A 19,684-nucleotide genomic window follows, 5' to 3' on the forward strand; every position below is an offset into this window, starting at 1 on the left:
ATATAAAGTATGTTGACACCCAATTCGAGTCTTCACACATGTACTTTGGATAATGATGTCCATCACATCCCACCATCCTCGCTAATCCCTTGCCCTCTCTCTTTCCCTCCCACCCCTCTTCCCTATCTAGAGTTTGTCTATTCCTCCCATGCTCCCCCTCCCTACCCCACTATGAGTCAGCCTCCTTACATCAGAGAAAACAATCAGCATTTGTTTCTTTGGGATTAGCTAACTGCACTTAGTATTATCTTCTCCAACGCCATCTGTTTACCTGCAAATTTCAGAAGCATATGGAATTTTCAAAGTCAAATATAAAACAGCTGATGTTGAATGATATTATTTATATAAAGTGCAAAACGTTGAAAGTGATCTCTACCGTTAGAAGTGACATACTGCTCACTATTGGGAACACATACAGGAAAGAGGAGTAATACCAACTAGGATATTGTTTTACCATGTAGCAGCTGCTTGCACAGGAGTTTTCAATTTGTGAAATTTGATTAGAAACACATGCCAACACATACATACAAATGTTTCAAAGATACATATCACTAATTCAATATTAAGTACTGAACTAAAATTTATTAGTACCCAGTATTGTAAACAAACAAGGTAGACATTAAATAAAGGTTAAAACCTAATTAGCTTATGAAAAAAAAATACTGCATTGTGAAAATCACAGCACAAAATCAATAAATTCAATATAAGCTGTTTAATAAAGAGGACATCAGAAGATTTTGCTTCCCATCATGTCCAAGATTACATGAAACATGTCTCATTTCATTGCAAAAGAAAAACACTTGATAGTGTTCACTTTGATATTTCCTTCAAAAGACACAGCTGAAACATAAACATAATATGTAGATAAATGAAAAATACATGTCACTTGTAAATAAAGAAAGAAAAATAATGAAAGCAGATTTATGCTGAAGAATTTGGCTGTGGTTGTAATTGGTATATGGAGTCTGAAATTTATATTTGTTACATCTACTTTTACCAAAATATTGTTGGGTGGACAATAAAGCCAAATCTAAGTGGTATACATGTGCACTTACTCAGGTACACATACAAACACACATGCACACACTGTAATAAAAAAGCACATGTGTGTTGATTGTCATTCTTAGAGATATGACTATCACTATTCTTTTTATTTGGGGGTATAAATGAAGAAATATAAGAATTGTGTAAAAGCCTACAATTTACACGTTCCTCCTGACATTGGGGATTTTCCTATTCCTTATTCCAGAGAGACTGAGCCTGGATGCACTGGAGTCCCTTCTCATAAGCAGAAAGGGACTGAGAGCTGGGAAACTCCCAGCAACTATGGCACCCATCTTTACCAGCAGCCAGTGGGGATTATAAATAACAATCATACAAACCTGAAAGATGCAGGAAAGTGTGTAAAAAGACACAAAAGTGCTCACCAAGAGGAGGATGTTCTTGGTGGCTGTAGACTCAGGGGAGGACCTGGGGGAGCTGGTCTTATGAACGTACTTCATTCTCTGCTTGTGCCTGTGCAGGATGAGCACCATGGAGCTGCTGGCCCAGAGCATGAGCCCCACACACAGGGCATCAGGGAAGGTTAGCAATGCTGCATGCAGTGAGTCTGTGGTTCTGTGATAAGGAACACTAGAACAGTATTCAAAATCTTTCATGCTTGTGATATTATTGTTGCTCCTTTTTCCAGTCATATGTGAAATAATTATAATATTTACAAGCAGGTACAGAATCCAGCTCAGGTATATGGAGACACCAATGTATTTGGGAGCTTTCACTTTAAGCTCTGAACAGCTGGAATTCTCAGGACTAATCTTCATGGCCTGGAAGACACTCAGGAGGCAGGTGCTGCCAATGGACACACCCCTGCCCACCCTGTGAAGATAGAAAAGCAGCTTGCATCCAACATCACTGAGGAAATCTTTCACTCCAAAAGCTGCCACTGTCTGAGGAACTCCTCTACATAGGAGAGTTAACAAGTTGGCCACAATCAAGTGCTGAATCATCAAGTCTGTGTGTCTTACCCTGCACCCAGTGAAGTAAAGGACCAGGTAATGGAGGAGAAGAGAGGAATTGCCCAGAGCTCCAACCACAGTCTGTGACAAGAAGATGATACCTACAGCCACATCACTGGCTGCCATCCTGCCAGTTCCCTGCTGTCCCAGCCAGAGGGTCCTGCAGGGGAACAGGAGGCCTGGACTGCACGTATCCTGTCAACCAAAATCCAGTATTGCCCACGCTCCAGAGTTACCACCCTGAAAACTTACCTAAGGATTTATTTTCACTAGCAGGTTTTAATGAGGTTCATGACTAGTTGAGGCAGGAAGTGTGTATAAATCCCTGTTGTGAAGGCAGCACATGGTGATTCCTGAATCTTCATGACATTACTCAGGGGCTGAGATGACCAGGAGAACTTGTGCAAACACATGTTAAGTCTCTGTCCAGATTCATACTCTGATCAGGTGCACAGAGGGGTCTTGAACCTGGCTGAGTGTTTACAAAGAGTATAGCATGAACCATCAAGCTTCTATAATGGTAATGAGCAGGTTCTTCTATCAAGCCAGATCATATTGACTTCCATTTTTCTATATCCCTATTGTCTTCAAAACTAGTGCTATTCTTAAACTTTTCATTGTAAAATGTTTCCATTCACTTGGAAATATTTATTCTATGTACAAGGTCAATTATGAAGGAACAGTTAGATATTTTAATACCTGCAGATGCACTGAGGGAACTCTAGCCCTGGAGGCATCTGTCCCATGGAGAGTTACCTGCAGAAGGCAGGATTGACTCCACATCGGGACAGATACCCCAAGACTCATGTGGTTGTGTGTTAGGAACGCAGCTCAGTGGCCCCTTTCACAGGAATTTTGCCACATTCCCAGGCCATGTACTCTTTCTTGGAATACCAAGAAGTAACACATGATTAAAGAGCATAGTGTTGAAACAAAATGTTCACATCTTCAGAAGATACAAATAGGAGTTATTTAATAACCAAAGAAAAAATATTTCAAAAAGGTAAGATTAGTAAATGATAGTACAATAGGAGCCATCCATGAATATTGGTATGTATGGTCATTTAAAAGTCAAAATACTAGAATGTCTGCATTGATTTGAATGAATATATTTAACAAAATTTATTGGGTAGAAAATTTTAGGTTCACATGTTAGTGAACAGATGGTGAAGGGCTTTCCTATGTCCCCTGCACATTCATACCCTGCTCCACTATCAGATTCCTATGCCACAGTGCATTCACTACCATGAGAAGATATCCCACATGAAAAAAATATAAAGCTCTTACAGGTAGTACTAGAAACCCGTAGTAATCCCATCTACTATTTCCTTTTCACAATATAGAGAAATGGGCTCATTATCCTTGAATTCTTAGGCTTTCATGATTGCTACAATTACTCTCTCTGTTGGCTGCACTATGCTAAGAGTCAGAGAAAATGTTCTGCCCAAGCAGTCACCATCAGCTCTCTCTCTGCACAGGCCTAAGAAGATTCCTGTGAGCTCCTCCTACTCCACACACAGGCAGGGAGATACTATGAGTCTGGACCTAGAAATTATGAAGATTTAGTGTAGACTTCCTGTGAGGGAAACTTAACAGCTGGGTGACTTTAAAACAACATCCTTGTACACCTTGAAAATCACATTTAATTTTCATTTGCACTAAACCACAACAATCCCTGTCAGTAAGAATCACATATAGTTAAATTAGGACCCATGGTGGTGTGTCATTTAGGCTAGGACCCATTTATCTTTGCTACCTGGAGCCATTCTTCATCAACCATTTTAATACTTGTGTGGCTCTGGCTTCTGGAGGGTTCAACGGAGTGTCCCCTTTTCAGCTGTGATCCCTTACCCAGACTCTTGATGGGTCTCTTCTCACAGATGCTGCTCTCAGAGTCACCCTGAGTCACTCTCCAGGCTCTTCCTCTCTGCCAGGATGGTGACCTCAGTGCAGAGGCCTCTCTGACCAACATGTGTGCTGCAGGGAGGCGGCCAGCTCCTGAGATATGGGTCTGTGGCTCTGTGACCTCACCTCCCCTGGGACCTGAAATTACCACTGTGCCAGCAGCAGCAATGGCTGTGCAGGCTGGGGAGCTGAGGACACTGCTGGAAACTTTCTCCCCAGGTGTCACTTATGAAAAACAATTTTAACTTTCTTCATAACATGTCTTCAGAGGATATTCTAGTGTTTGGAGAGACCCTTACTTATCCATGATCCTGGGAGACCAACAGGGTGTCACTTGGAGGGGTTGGGAAGTACTGAGGTCTGTCATATGAAGGGCTGGCAGTGAGCTTTGCATGTCTCATATTATTTCTTCCTTCCCTGGGAAGATTTCTACCCCAAATCTAGTTGCTTCCTGTTCTTCATTTCAATGAATGACACCAGATTGAAGGTATGAGCAGAGAAATGGAAAAAGAGAAAACACGTAGGAAGGATATTAACACAGATACAAGGAAAAGAAAGAATGGATGCTAGTAGTTCACCTTCGAAGTCACCGGATTCACCTGCACAAAGATGAGTGAATTCATTGGATACATTTACGTAATGAATGTTAATTTATATTCTACTTTGTGAATAAATAAGCCCTGCCAATATTGACCTCCACTACTGACACGGGGAGGAACAGAACAATATCCATCAAACAAAATGAAATAAAATTCTCCTTCAACAATGACATCATCAGGATGAGTTTGACTTGTCTGAGCCAAGATTTCTGTAATGTCAAACCTAATATTAATATTACTAATTAATATTAGTAACATTTATTTCAAATTAATAATAAATGACTTATATTGGTATTAATAATACTAATATTAATTCAGTAGCCCCAAGTGGTGACCACAGCACAGGAGCCCTTTCATTACTGTACTCCCTCCAGCCCTGCAAGGACAATGTATACACTGAGGCACCTTAACTAATGCTGTGAGATTTACCATCCAGGTGAAAACCTGTGGTGTGCACACAGGTGGGTTTTGGGCACTGACACTCAATGGGAGGTATATTGAAGTAGTTAAAATAATGACATGAGGAAAGGGTGGACAGGGAAATAAGCCTGAATTGGGTGTTGAGAAGGCTGAGAGTTGACCTTGGACATTTGGTTGTGGGGGGCCCAGGGGCCCTGGAGCGGACTGAGGAATTGGAGTTGAGGGTGGATACAAGAGAAGACAGAGCTCTGATGATGAGTCTTGTTGGGTTAATGGAAGGCAGAAGGGCTGTCCTGAGGCCACTAGGAGAGACATCACTGAGGAACAGACATTAAATATGTCACAACACAGCTGTATGGAGGTTGGGTGTGGAATGGATTCATGGCTCTGAGGGATGGGGGAGGTTCCATGTGTGACTGCAGCTCAGAGTGAGGAGGCAAGCCTCCCCGAACAGTAGGGAAACATGCGTTCAGACTCAGCCCTGCTTACGGAGTGAGACTGACAACAGAATTTGTGTACATTTGTGGTGTACATGAGGAATTCACATGGGTAGATACTATGGAATGATTACTGAAAACCAGTTAATTTACCTACTTATCATGTAATATATCTAACTTGGGTGGGGAACATTGAATATCTCTCAGCAAATTTCAAGAACACAACCTTGTCTTGCTAACTGCAGTTCTATGTTGTACAGTAGATCCCAGAGTTCATTCATGTAGTAATGGAACTCTGTGCACTTCCAACCATCTCCCCATGTCTCTCACTACCCACCTCTTTACAATACTCATTCCACTCTGTTTCTGTGAAGTTTACTCTTTTAGAAGCCACATGCGTGAGATCAAACAGTATCTTTTTTATTGTTTGTTTGTTTTGCCAGTGCTGGGGATTGTGCATCTGAGACAAGCACTCTAACAACTGAGCTATACTCCAGCACCTCCAACAGTATTCTTATTTGCCACTTCCATGCTGCCCTGCAGGATCATTCGTCAGCACAGTGGCAAGATTTCCCTGGGTAGAAGGCTCAGTACCATTCCCCTGAGTGTTGATGGACACACCACCTCACCTACACACCTGTACACTCTGGTGGACACCACATCTCACCTTGCTGCTGTCTTTCCTGTCGTGAACAGTGCTGCAGTGAACCTGGAGGTGCAGACGTCTTGTTGACTATGAATACTTTCCTTTAGATGCGCAGCAGGGAGTGGGATTGCTGCCCCACAGGTGAGTTTTACTCTACATTTTCAGAGGCATCCTCCTGCACTTTGCCATGGTGGGGTGCAGGTTATCTGATCTCCCACATAATCTGCCCCATATTCCTGCCAACACTTGTTTTCTCTGGTCTTTTTCATATTAACAATCCCAACACTTGTGGGGTAATATCTCCTTGTATTTTTGTTCTTTTTACAGATTGTTCTCTACAAGCAAAACTGATATATATGCTGGCCACTCTGACTTCTCTAAAACTACACCTACTCACATACTTTGCCCAATTTAAAAATGATAAATTTTACTGTGAATATTTATGTAGAAAACAGGACACCATAAATATAGCAAAATGGTCACTAGAATAGAACAAACTCATCCAAAGTCTCTCATAAATACCCATGTCAAGAACACTAACCATGTGATTATGTGGTAAAAATTCTATTCAGAATACAGAACCTCTAACATGTCAGTATATTATACCTGAGATTTCCTTAACTGTTCACCCTATTTCCTATCTGGTAGGTTTTTACCCACAGCCATAGGTAGATGAATAGTTATACGAATCCCATGTTCTGTGGAGTCACTTTCTTCCTTTAAGAGATTGCCAGCTCTGGCAGAGCTAGTCTTCCCAAAGTTAGGGACCACCTTAACTATCCCCAAACTGCAAATAACAAGAACATCTAAAATATATAATGAGTCCAGTAATTAACAGGTGTCAAATAGACTGAGAAAGACAAAAACTGAACTGAAAGCCACACAGAAGACTTTGAAAAACACTTGTGGTCACATAGGACCTTCTTCCTTTCTTCAAATATACTTTATTTGTTCCTCTTTCAAACATGTTGAACACTTCCTAGGAGACCAGAGGACAGGAAGAAAGAACCAACAGGGAGGGAAATCTTCCTCATAGGAAGCATGTTTGCAGCAGAGGTCTCTCTTTTTGCAGGTTGTCACATAAAAGTTGTCAGGGGACAAGGGAAGTAGTTAACCCTGGAAGAGTATATCAGAAAAAGAATAAAGAGACACTAACTCAGTGGAAAAAAAAGAATCAAGTCTGGAAGGAAACTATGCTCAAAAAAAAAAGTCTGTGTGTCTTACCCTGCACCCAGTGAAGTAAAGGACCAGGTAATGGAGGAGAAGAGAGGAATTGCCCAGAGCTCCAGCCACAGTCTGTGCCAGGCAGATGATTCCTACAGCCACATCACTGGCTGCCATCCTGCCAGTTCCCTGCTGTGCCAGCCAGAGGGTTCTGCAGGGGAACAGGAGGCCTGGACTGCATATTTCCTGTCAGAAAAACTTAGAGTTGACCACTCTCCAGAATTCCCACTGCGAATATTGAATGCTTCTCTCTTTTTTTTTTTTAATTTTGCAATTCTATTTTTTATTGATTTTATTATTTTTAATACATGACAACAGTGGAATGCATTACAATCTTTATTACACATATAGAGCACAATTTTTCGTATCTCTGTATATAAAGTATGTTCAAGTCAATTTATGCCATTATACATGTACTTTTTTGCATTATAATTGTATGTATGTATATACCACAATTTTTCATATCTCTTCTTGTGTATAAGGTAGTTGACACCCAATTCAAATCTTCATACATGTACTTGAATGCTTTTCTTAAACCAGTAGGTTCAATGAGGTTTGTGTGAATTTGTAAAAGAAGGAATTATGTACCATTCCTGTTATGAAAGCAGCACAAGGCAACTTATTTTCTTTCCTGACATGAGGCAGGTACTGAGGTGATTTGCACATTGACTAGGATAACTTGATTATGCAGAAGGTAAACATCTCTCTTAAGCCATGCTCAGATGAAGAATGGGAGGGATTTGAGACTGGCTTAATGGTAGTTGTCAATCCAGGGAACAAGCATGCCTCATTTACAGCAGTCGGGATTTTTTTTTTTTTTTTAACAATTCACTACTGTGTTTAGTTTGGCTTTTCTAAATTCCTATTATTTTTTAAACTGATGGAATTTTAAACTTTCACTGTAACTTATTTCCATTTGCTTATAAATAATTATTCTAAAAGCCAAAGTCAATTTTGAGAGAACACTGAGACATTTTGTTAATGCAGAAGTTCTGAGGGAGCTATAACCCAGAAGGCACCTGTCCCATGGTAAATTATGTTCAGGGAGATAGGCCTGGTCCATATCAGGACTTCTACCTGAGGACGCACTTGGTTTTGTGTTAAGGACACAAGTACAGCCCCTTCTGACCACCAGGCTACCACGTGAGGTCAAGTCCAGAGGCCCAGATCCACCCACACCAGTCCACGCTGGATCCAGGGTCTCAGTAGACCCAGTTCACCCCTACCCTGGTGGAGCAAACACTGCCAGAGCCTAAACTTTGGCACAGGATCACCTCTTACAACCAGCGACTACAAGAGGAGGTCAAGCCCAGCAGCCCAGATCCACCACTCCACTTATGCAGGACCCAGACTCAGGATGCAGTAGCATTCATTGAGGGACATCAGCAAGGTCTGGAAGCCCAACATAAAGGTGACATACAGATAATCTGCACGGGTACTACAAGAATATAGGGAAGAAACCATAATACCTCAGATTCACACTGTAAGAAAGGAAGACACATAGACAACATGAAAAAACAAGGGAGGAAAGTGCCACAAACAAACCGGGACACTATAATATCAAAACCCATGGACAAGAAAGTTGATGAAATGTCAGAGAAGGAGTTAGAAGGTGCATAATTAAAGATCTGTGAATTAAAGAATGACCTAAATGAACAAATACAGGCAAAACTTGATCACTACAACAATGAGATAATAGAGCAAATACAGCTAGTAAAAGATTACTTCATGAGACAGATAAACTGGAAAAAAAAAGTCAGAAATCCTTGAAATGAAGGATACAATAAATCAAATATAAAACTCAATAGAAAGCATAACCAACAGACTACACCACTTGGAAGAAAGAACATCAGATAATGAAGACAAAGTATACAATCTGGAAAATAAAGTTGATCACAGTGAAGAAAGTTAGAAACCATGAACAGAAAGAACATCCAAGAATTATGAGATAGCATCAAAAGACCAAATCTAAGAGTTATTGGGATAGAGGAAGACACAGAGTTTTAAACCAATGGAATGCACAATCTCTTCAATGAGATAATATCAGAGAATTTCTGAAGCATAAAGAACAAACTGGAAAACCAAACACAAGAGACTTACAGTTCACCAAGTGAACAAAATATAACAGACATTCCTTTATGTATAAATGCACATTATAATAAAAATTCCTAACATACAGAATAAGAATAGAATCTTAAAAGCTACAAGAGAGAGGAATCAGATCACATATAGGGGAAGACCAATTCATATCCCAGCAGATTTTTCAACCCAGATTCTCAAAGCCAGGAGACCACAGAACAACATATACCAAGCTCTGAAAGAAAATGGATGCCAACCAAGAATTTTTTATCCAGCAAAACTGAACTTTAGATTTGATGATGAAATCAAAACCTTCCATGATAAACAAAAGTTAAAAGAATTTATAACTAGAAAGCCTACACTTCAGAACAACCTCAGTAAAATATTTCAAGAAGAAGAAATGAAAAAAAATGATGAAAATCAGCAAACGGAGGGATTACAGTAAAGGAAAATCTAATCAGAGGAGAAACCAGATCACATTAAATACCAAAAATAAACAAAAATGGCTGGGAATGTGAATCATGACTCAATAATAATCCTGAATGTTAATAGCCTAAACTCACCAATCAAAAGACAAAGACTAGCAGATTAGATTTTTAAAAGTCCAAGAGACTCATCTCATAGGAAAAGCTATTCACAGACTGAAGGTGAAGGGTTGGTAAAAATTATACCACTCACATGAACTGTGGAAGCAAGCAGGGGTTTCCATCCTCATATAAAATAAAGTAGACTTCAAAGTAGTCAATCAAAAAGGATAAAGGGGGACACTACATAGTGGCCAAGGGAACCACACACCACCAAGACTTAACAATTATAAATATATATGCCCCAAACAATGCAGAATCTACATTCATCAAACAAACTCTTCTCAAGTTCAAGAGTCAAATCGACCCCAACACAAAATTTTGGGTGATTTTAACCCACCTCTTTCATCACTACATAGATCTTCCAAACAAAAGTTGAACAAAAAAACTATAGAACTCAATAATACAATCAATAACTTAGACTTAAATGACATATATAGAATATTTCATCCTTCCATGAGAGAATATATTTTCTTCTCAGCAGCACATGGATCCTTCTCTGAAATAGAACATATACTATGCCACAAAGAATCTCTTAGCAAATATAAAAGGTAAAGACACTACCCTGCATTCTATCAGATCATAATGGAATGAAATTAAATTAGAAATCAATGATAAAATAAGAAATAAAATACACTGCAACACTTGGAGACTAAATAATATGTTACTGAATGAACAATGGGTTGCAGAAGACATCAAGGAGGAGATTTTTAAAAATTAGAGGTAATACAACATATCAAAATCTCTGGGACACTATGAAAGCAGTTCTAAGGTGAAAGTTCATTGCATGGAGTTCATTTCTTAAAAGAAAAAGTCAACAAATTAATGTCCTCAGACTACATCTCAAAGCCCTAGAAAAAGAAGAACAAATCAGCAGCAAAAGCAGTAGAAGGCAACAAATAATTAAAATTAGAGCTGAAATCAATGAAATTGAAACAGAAGAAACAATTGAAAAAATTGACAAAACAAAAAGTTGGTTCTTTGAAAAAATAAGTAAAATTGATAGACTCTTAGCCATGCTAACGAAGAGAAGGAGAGAGACAACTCAAATTACCAGCATCCATGATGAAAAAGGTAATATCACAACAGAAACTACAGAAATACAGAGGATAATTAAAAATTATTTTGAAATCTTATACTCCAATAAAATAGAAGACATTGAAGGCATCAATAAAGTAGCATGATATAAAATTAACACCCATAAACCAATCACATTCCTATACATCACTGATGAATCAACAGAAAGACAAAATAGGAAAACCACCCCATTTACAATAGCCTCAAAGGAAATTTGGGAATCAAACTAACAGAAGAGGTGAACAACCTCTGCAATGAAAACTACAGAAGGCTAAAAAGAAAGAAATTTTAAAAGACTGTAAGGAAAATAAAAAGAGACCCAGAGACAAGATGCAGAGGCAGGAAAGATGGCTGCTTGTCGCGACCCCTTGCCCGCAAGGAAGACGCAACTCAGGAATCTTCTTTCAGAAGTTTATTCAGGCCCTTGATATTTCTTCTTCTCTCTCTTGGATGCCCCTCCCAGCCTTAATAAAGCATCTCAAGCCCCAATGCAAAGCTGCCACGTGGAGCTTTCTCATAGGGTGATAAGGGATTACGTGCCAACTCTCCAAAAAAGGAGTTGTTTATCACAGGCCACAGTGGAAGCCGGCGCCATCTTCTAATGGCGGCCACGGTCTATAGGAACGGCTCACCACAGCTGCTCATCAAAGCAGCCAGGTTTATTTATACCAATAGGTTACACTAGGTCATTAGTGCCATAACTACATTATTGTTTATTGTGTCATCAGCTAGGTTACAGAGTTAGCAACAGTGTGCAGCTTACACCTCAGTTACACACTATAGTTGCAATATGCAATGTTAGGAGCTTTGTGTAGCTCTCAAGAAAGTCCATTGTTTCAAGTAATGTTAGTGGGCAGGTCCAGTAGGACCAGAGCTTGGTGAAGCATTGTAGTTATCTAGAAAGTCCCTTGATTCCCAGGAGCTATGTGCCTGAGTCAAGGTTGAGGCTGATAAGGCTCTCGCACAGAGCCTCCTCATGTAGGGCATTGCTACAGCAGCCAGGCATCCCGTGCCTTTGCACAGAAGCTTTCCTAGCCACCAACCATGCCACAGTCATGAAGCTATCAGAGACCTCAATCCCAAACACAGAACCCCTACAGCAGACCTTAGAAGATGGAAAGATCTCCCATGTTCTTTGACAGTCAGATTCAATACTGTCACAATGGCACTCCTACAAAAAGCCTTATACATACTTAATGAAATTCTCGTTAAAATTCCAATGTCATTCTTTATAGAAATAAAAAAGTGATTAAATTCATTTGGAAATATATAGAGGCCCATAATAGTCAAAGCAATTCTCAGTGAGAAAAGTGAAACAACAGGCAAAACAATAGCAGACCTGAAAGTATGTTACAGAGCTACAGTAACAAAAATGGCATGATATTGGCACCAAAACAGACATGAAGATCAGGGGTACAGAAGAGAAGACACAGAATCAAACCCACATAAATATAGTTATCTCATACTTGACAAAGTCACCATAAACATACATTGGAAAAAATCCTCTTCAACAAACAGTGCTGGGAAAACTGGAAATTTGATGTACCAAAAAGAAATTAGATCACTATTTCTTACCCTGACCAAAACAAATCAAAATAAACCAAGGGCCCAGGCATTGGACCAGAGACCCTGAATGTATGAGAATAATAACTAGGCCCAAATCTCCATCATGTTGGCTTAGGAACTGAATTCCTCAACAAGAATCCTAAAGCACAAAAAGTAAAATCATGAGTAAATAAATGGGATTGTATCAAACTAAAACGTTTCTTCACAGCAAAGGAAACAATCAAGCATGTGAAAAGAGAGCATACAGAAGGAGATTAAATCTTGGCCCTGTGCACCTCAGAGTATTAATCTTCAAGATGTAAAGAGAATTCAAAAAATGGGACACCAAAAAAATAAAAAGGAAAACCCAATCAATACATGGGAATCAGAACTGAACAGATACTACAGAGAAGAAGAAATATAATCAGTCAGCAAATATACTTAAAAAATGTTCAACATCTCTAGCAAATACAGAAATGCAAATTAAAACTTCCCTGAGATTCATCTCACACCAGTCAGAATGGCAATTATGCAGAATATAAGTAACAATAAATGTTGGTGAGAATGTGGGGGAAAAGATACACTCATACATTGCTGGTGGGTCTGCAAATTGGTGCCAGCACCCTGGAAAGCAGTATGGAGATTCCTTAGAAATCTTAGAATGGAACTTTTATTTGACCCAGTTATCTCTCTTCAATTTATAATGGAATGACTTAAAACCAGAATACTATACTGACACAGCCACATCAATTTTCATAGCAGCTTAATTCACATTAGCCAAGCTATGGAACTAACCTAGTTGCCCTTCAACAGTTGAATGGCTAAAGAAAACGTGGTGTATATATGAACAATGGAATATCAGCCATAAAGAAGAATAAAATGATGATGTTTGCTGGTGAATGTATGGAAATGAAGATTATCATGCTAAGTGAAATAAGACAAACCCCACCCCCCCAAAAAAAAGATAATGTTTTCTGTGATATGTGGATACTAACACACAATAATGGGAGGGAGGGGGAAATACTTTGAATTAGACAAAAGGGAATGAAGGGAAGAGAAGACTGCTGGGAATAGGAAAGACAGGAGAATGAATTGCACATAACCTTTCTATGTTCATACAGGAATACACAACCAGCATTACTCTCATCATGTACAACCACGGGAATGCGAGTTATACTCCACGATGTACATTATGTCAAAATCTATCTACTATCCTGTGTAACTGAGAAAACAAAAAAATTTAAGAGACATAAGTACCAAAACAAACTCTCAGGAATCCTGGAGTCCAGTGAGTCACATAACCTTTTGCAGGTCCCTCATAGGTCACAAGTCATTATTTCCTGAACTTTCCATAGGAGACCCTGTCAGCCTCAAGGGATCAGGCAAAAGCAACAGTCTCTCACAAACTCAACACCTATTCTGAGGTACTGACAAAGAACTCATAATTGCCTTATTAATTAGCAAGTGTGAAGAAAGTTTTTCAGCCTTGTCCTGGGCTCCCCAGGCCTGCACTGTCATTGCCTCTCCAGGTGAAGTGATAATTGCAGCCCTGAGGGGAAGTGAGGTCATAGGAGCACAGACCTTTATCTCAGGGTGCAGCTGACTCCCTCCCTCCATGCTGGCTGTCAGGACCTCACACTGAGCCCACCACCTTGCACACAAGAAGCACAGTGAGTAGTTTCTATTTCAGTTTTCTACTTCTGCAGAGTCAGTAAGGAAAACAATTCTGAGCATGTGCTTGTGTCCGCAGAGGGAACAAACAGATTCTGGGTTAGGAAGAGATTCAGGATAAAGATAAAGAAGGAAAAGAAATAATTCCTTCACTATGAGCTCAGTAGTAAAAGAAGAAGTGTCCCTGACCTGATGCCAATTTTCCTGGCTCCTAAAGTTATTTAATAAAATACACACTGAGGATGTTTATAGGTGAATAATACCATCAATAGTAAATTCTGACTTAGAAGGGGCTTAAGGACTATAGTAGCAACTAATCTGCTCTTCACATTACTTTAGAAAATCATAGAATATATTTTGAAGTGCTATGATGTCTGTGTGTATAAAGCCTTCATACCTAAAGATAAGGATAGAACTGTGAGGATCACCTCCTTATGTACAGAAGCCCAGACCTGGGACTGTTTCTGGAATAAAAGATGCTGTTTTCCAATTGTACATTACAATCCACCTCGTGTGGAGAGAAATCCCTGTGTTGAGATGGCTAAGCAAAACTTCTCTCCTTGCTGGACACACAAGAGCAAGCAACATTATAAGGATGAGAATTGGACAGTAGTTGTCAGGACAAATTAATCTGGTAATTTCTCTGGTTTAATAATACTCCAATATTAATCACACACATGATAATTTCCTTTTTATTTCAGTTTATTCAATGCAGAAGAATGCACATGTGCCAGCTTCTATTGACATATCTTGTGTATTGAATGTTCTCCACAAATCCTGCTTCATTACTGAAACTTTGACCATGTAGCTGTGAAATCAGTGAGGACTTCATTTTTATCCTTAACTATTTTATCAGATATTAGTACTTCATGTGCCATTGTTCAGTACCACAGCAATATTTATGAATAATTCATTTATAGATTCCACTACACTTTTATTCCTGCAGTTGCAACAAAATAATACTTTTCTGTGGAAATAAATCTTTGTTTAGAGGGGATTTTATTCCACCCATTGTCAAGTTAAAATACATAGTTTCCTAGCATCTGTTTTGATTCTTCATTACAATTTTTCCTCCTTTATTTGTTTTTAAGTTTTTATTTGTGCATTATCATTGTGCATAATACTGGGGCTCATCTTGACATAATTATGCATGCATGGAATATAATTTTCTACATTTTCAGTTCTCATTACTTCACTTTCCCTTGCCTCCACCGTCTCACTCTTCCCTTGTTGAACTAAAACTTGGGCCAGTCTTGCTTACATTAAATCCAACAGGGACACAGGGCAATATTTGGAGGGCTCCTTGAGCAGTCATCAGATTGGAATTGCTGGCATAGACGTTTGTATCTGATCCAGTAAGTGGACACCACCAGTTTTTCCACATGTTTGCACCAATTTTAACACCCATTGCTAGTTCATGAGATTCCTGAGCTATTGTCATCCTTCCCAATCGTGGTATTTTCTAACATTTTACTTTAAATTCATGTTGGTGTGTACTTATACTGGAGAGTGCTTAAATAAAGACACTGAACTTTCCCCCCATCGTTATTAATCATTGAATGATTTTTTGTGTTTATTTAACTGTTGAAATCATTTGATTTTTTTTTATTTTTGTGCATTCTGTAACACTAATTATCACTGGATACATTAAATTCAACATTTCTTCCTTAGCTACTAGTTTATGCATACTTCTTTAATCTTCTGTGCAAAAGTATGTGGAGTAATTCTGAAAAACATTTATTGCTGTTGGATGGAAATGGTAGCATTTGCTTATATGATACACAAATAAATGACAATTTGTTGTCTGATCCTCTAATTCTGGTGATTTTATTTGTGAGATACTGTTATAAGCATCTCCCTTCTAATGTTCTGATTAGACTTTCTACCAATGCTGGGGTAATATTCATAAAGTAATTTTGCCTACAATATTTTCCTAACATTATTTCCCCATAATTTTAAATTCTATTATACAAATGAGTACAGTTTTCTAATTTCAATTATAACGCTATGATCTTCCTTTTGCTTTTACCTTATGAGACATCCTTCTAAGATGCTTTCTCACATTCTCCTTTGTTTTTTCCAGACTGTGTTAGAATTGGGAAGCGCAAGTATCTGAATACTAAGAATTAGTGAGATTTTTAATTAGAAGATCTCTAAGTCCCTCATAGGTCCCAGCTCAATATTTCCTACACATACCAGGAATAGACTTTCAACCTTAAGGAATCAAGGAAATGAAACAGCCTTTCCAAAACTCCTCAACACTGATTTTGAAGTTACTAACAAGGACCTCATAATTGCCTTATTAATTAGCAAGTGTGGAGAAAGTTTTTCCACAAAGTCCTGCCTGCACTGTCATTGCCTCTCCAGGTGAAGTGATAATTGCAGCCCTGAGGGGAAGTGAGGTCACAGGAGCACAGACCTTTATCTCAGGGCCCAGCTGCCTCCCTCCCTCCATGCTGGCTGTCAGGACCTCACACTGAGCCTAGCACCTTGCACAGAAGAAGCACAGTGAGTAGTTTCTAATTCTGACATAAAAGCTCAGTGTGTAAGAAGAGAAGTTTGGGGAAGTACCCATTTCTGAAAAAGGATTTTGGGAGAAGGTGATCTAGTGTCATTGTAGACAAGGAAAGGAATAATTTTTTGTTATTTTGCATTAGCCTGAGGCCAATACATGATGGCTCCAAATAGAATGTAATAAAGTCCTCAGTGAGTGAGACTATTATTGATAATCCCAGATGTTGATAGTGAAACCTGGGTGTGGAGGTGCTGAAGCTTTGTGGTAATTAAAGCACCTCTGTCCACAGACACAACATAAATCATAGAATAAATCATACATATTATTGGAGCTGTGTTTATAATGCCTTCATGCCTACAGTAAAGATGAGGATTAAGGGCAGAATCACCTTATCCTGAACAGAAACCCAAACCAACATCTGTGTCCCAATTCATTCAGAGGAGACAGAAATTGTGAATCACCTATGGTGTGATGCTTGTAGTGAGAATTCTTCTCCTGATGAACTTGGGAACACAACACATAAGGGAAGTAAATTTATGAGTATTAAACATTGGTTGTCAGAACCAAAGGTGCCTTTTTTGTTTCCTCTGGGTTATTAACATTTTCATTTTAATTCCAGTCCCATGGAATGTATTTCTTTGTGTTTCTATTCTTAGAATGCCCAGAAATTCCTAGTATCAAGATTATATTTTATTATTTATTATAAAGTGCCTTTCAAAAATCTTGCTTTCTACCAATGGTTTCATAGGTGTTGGTACATATGAGCTTTTCACCTGAGATGAATGAAAACTAAATTTCTATCCTACACCATTTTATCACTAACTACAATATCATGTTTCATGGTTTAGAGACAAAGTACACTTGTTCAACTATGTACACCTTCCAGTATATTTTTGCCTCTGGAATGACAATTATTATTTATATTACCAATCTAAATATTGAGTGCATCTTTCATTGATTGAATCCAGATGATTGACTGTGATTAGTGCACTATATTTTATTAGGATCTATAAAGTCTCATTTCTAATTCATATTGCTCTATATATTAAGTCTTTAAACCAAATACAAAGGTCATACTTGACTGAAATTTTCCCCATATTTGTTATTCATTGAATAGTGATTTTTGTGGGTTTTGTTAGAACATAATTCTTACTTCAATTCTTTTGTGCATTCTGTATAAATTATTCCCACTTGGTACATTAATTTCCTTTGCACACACCATGTGTTGGTGTGGCAATTGATCTTAGTTTAACTAGATATAATTTGTCATTTCAACCATATTCTTCAGGAATGTCTGCTGTTTGATGTACAATTGGTTACCAAGTAGTATAAAAATATTCTTTTGTTGTTGAAAATGTTCCATTCATTTTCTTTCAGATTTAGACCAGAACTGAATTTTTGTATGGTGTAGGTGGTGATTGATGTTGTCTCTTCTTCAATATGATCAGGATATACCAGTTAATTCTGAAAAATGATCGATTTATGCATTCTGTCCACTGCTCACTTTTCATTGCTTCTCCCAGGGTATCACCATCTGATCTTTAATGATGACTTCTCTAAGAAAATAGAGTGGGAATTTTCCCCATGAACATATGCATCTTCTTGTCTTTGCCAATCCCCATGGCTGTTGCTGTGTTTCCCAGGATGATCTCAAACTCCTAGCTTAAGAGTTCCTTCTGCCTCAGCCTCCTGAGTCACTGGTGTCTACTGGTGCACACCACAGTGTCTGGCTACAAAAATTTAAATGAGTCATTTCACTCATAGAAACCAAACGGTACTGTGATGGATGACAGAATGGCCTACAGGGACATGGCAATAGGATTGATGTTCTTATCACAAACCACAGTTGGAATTCTGGGAAATTACTTTCTTCTTTACTACTATCTAGTCCTCTCCTGCAACAAGTGCCCATTAAGGTCCAAGGATTTGATCCTCAAGCATCTGAGTATAGCCAATTCCCTTGTTATTCTCTCTAATGGAGTTCCCCAGACAATGGCAGCCTTGGGGATAAAATATTTCTTGAATGATCTTGGATGCAAACTTATTTCATGTATTCAGCGAGTAGGCAGGAGTGTTTCCATTAGCATCATCTGCCTCTTGAGTATCTTCCAAAACATCATGGTCAGCCCCAGGAACTCCTGTTGGAGGGATCTTAAAGTAATAGCCCCAAAGCACATTAGCTTCTCTGTATCCCTCTGCTGGATACTTTACATGTTGGTAAATTCCATGCTTCCTCTTTATGTGCTTAGCAAATGCAGTACTGAAAACACAACAGAGAAAACTGATTATGGGTATTGTTCTATTGTGGGTCGAGACAAAATCATAGAGTCATTATATGCAGCCTTATTTGTATTTCCTGAAGTTGTCTTTTCTATGCTCATAATCTGGTCCAGTGGCTCCATGGTTCTCCTTCTGTACAGGCACAAGCAGCGGGTTTGGCACATTCACAGCATCAAAGTTTCCCCCAGATCCTGCCCTGAGTCCAGAGCCACCCAGAGAATCCTTGTCCTGGTGGGCACCTTTGTGACTTTCCACACCCTCTCCTCCCTATTAAATGTTTATATTGCCCTTTCTTCTAATCTCAACTGGTGGTTGTGGAGGATCACCAGCATCATTTCCCTGTGTTTTCCCACTGTGAGTCCCTTTCTTCTCATGATACATGACTCCACAGTATCCAAGGACTGTTTCAACTGGATAAAGAAGAAAAATACTTTTTTCTTAAGTACATAAATTTTAAATTTTTGTGCAATGCCTAATTTTTAGTTATACATGACCCTCACAACAGAGAAACCTGGAAGAGTCACTTGTCTCTCTATTGTAACCCTAATGGATATTGGAGTCCTCAGCTGGCTGACTATGGGACAGCTGTCTGACTATGGGACATATGTGAGCATCATGGAGGGGATTGACCTTGTGTTCTCATCCTGATGCAACAATCCTTTGAGAGTAACCATTATTTTTGATGCT

At 38.9% G+C, this 19,684-nt stretch overlaps 2 protein-coding genes across 2 annotated transcripts; one reads left to right on the forward strand and one right to left on the reverse strand.

Moving 5' to 3' along the window:
- Positions 1-1,202: 1,202 nt before the first annotated feature.
- On the reverse strand, positions 1,203-2,141 carry LOC114080079 (vomeronasal type-1 receptor 4-like). Its single transcript, XM_027921622.1, has one exon. It carries the CDS (start codon positions 2,139-2,141, stop codon positions 1,203-1,205), a length of 939 nt encoding a protein of 312 aa, XP_027777423.1.
- A 16,370-nt stretch (positions 2,142-18,511) lies between these two features.
- LOC114080078 (vomeronasal type-1 receptor 4-like) lies at positions 18,512-19,447 on the forward strand. Its single transcript, XM_027921621.3, has one exon. It carries the CDS (start codon positions 18,512-18,514, stop codon positions 19,445-19,447), a length of 936 nt encoding a protein of 311 aa, XP_027777422.3.
- The last annotated feature ends 237 nt before the right edge of the window (positions 19,448-19,684 follow it).

Source organism: Marmota flaviventris, chromosome 18 (genome assembly GCF_047511675.1).
Source record: "Marmota flaviventris isolate mMarFla1 chromosome 18, mMarFla1.hap1, whole genome shotgun sequence".
Classification (NCBI taxonomy): Eukaryota; Metazoa; Chordata; class Mammalia; order Rodentia; family Sciuridae; genus Marmota; species Marmota flaviventris.

Coding starts and splice junctions, on each gene's coding strand:
- LOC114080078 (XM_027921621.3), top strand. CDS start 18,512: ATGGCCTACAGGGACATGGCAATAGGATTGATGTTCTTATCACAAACC.
- LOC114080079 (XM_027921622.1), bottom strand. CDS start 2,141: ATGGCAGCCAGTGATGTGGCTGTAGGTATCATCTTCTTGTCACAGACT.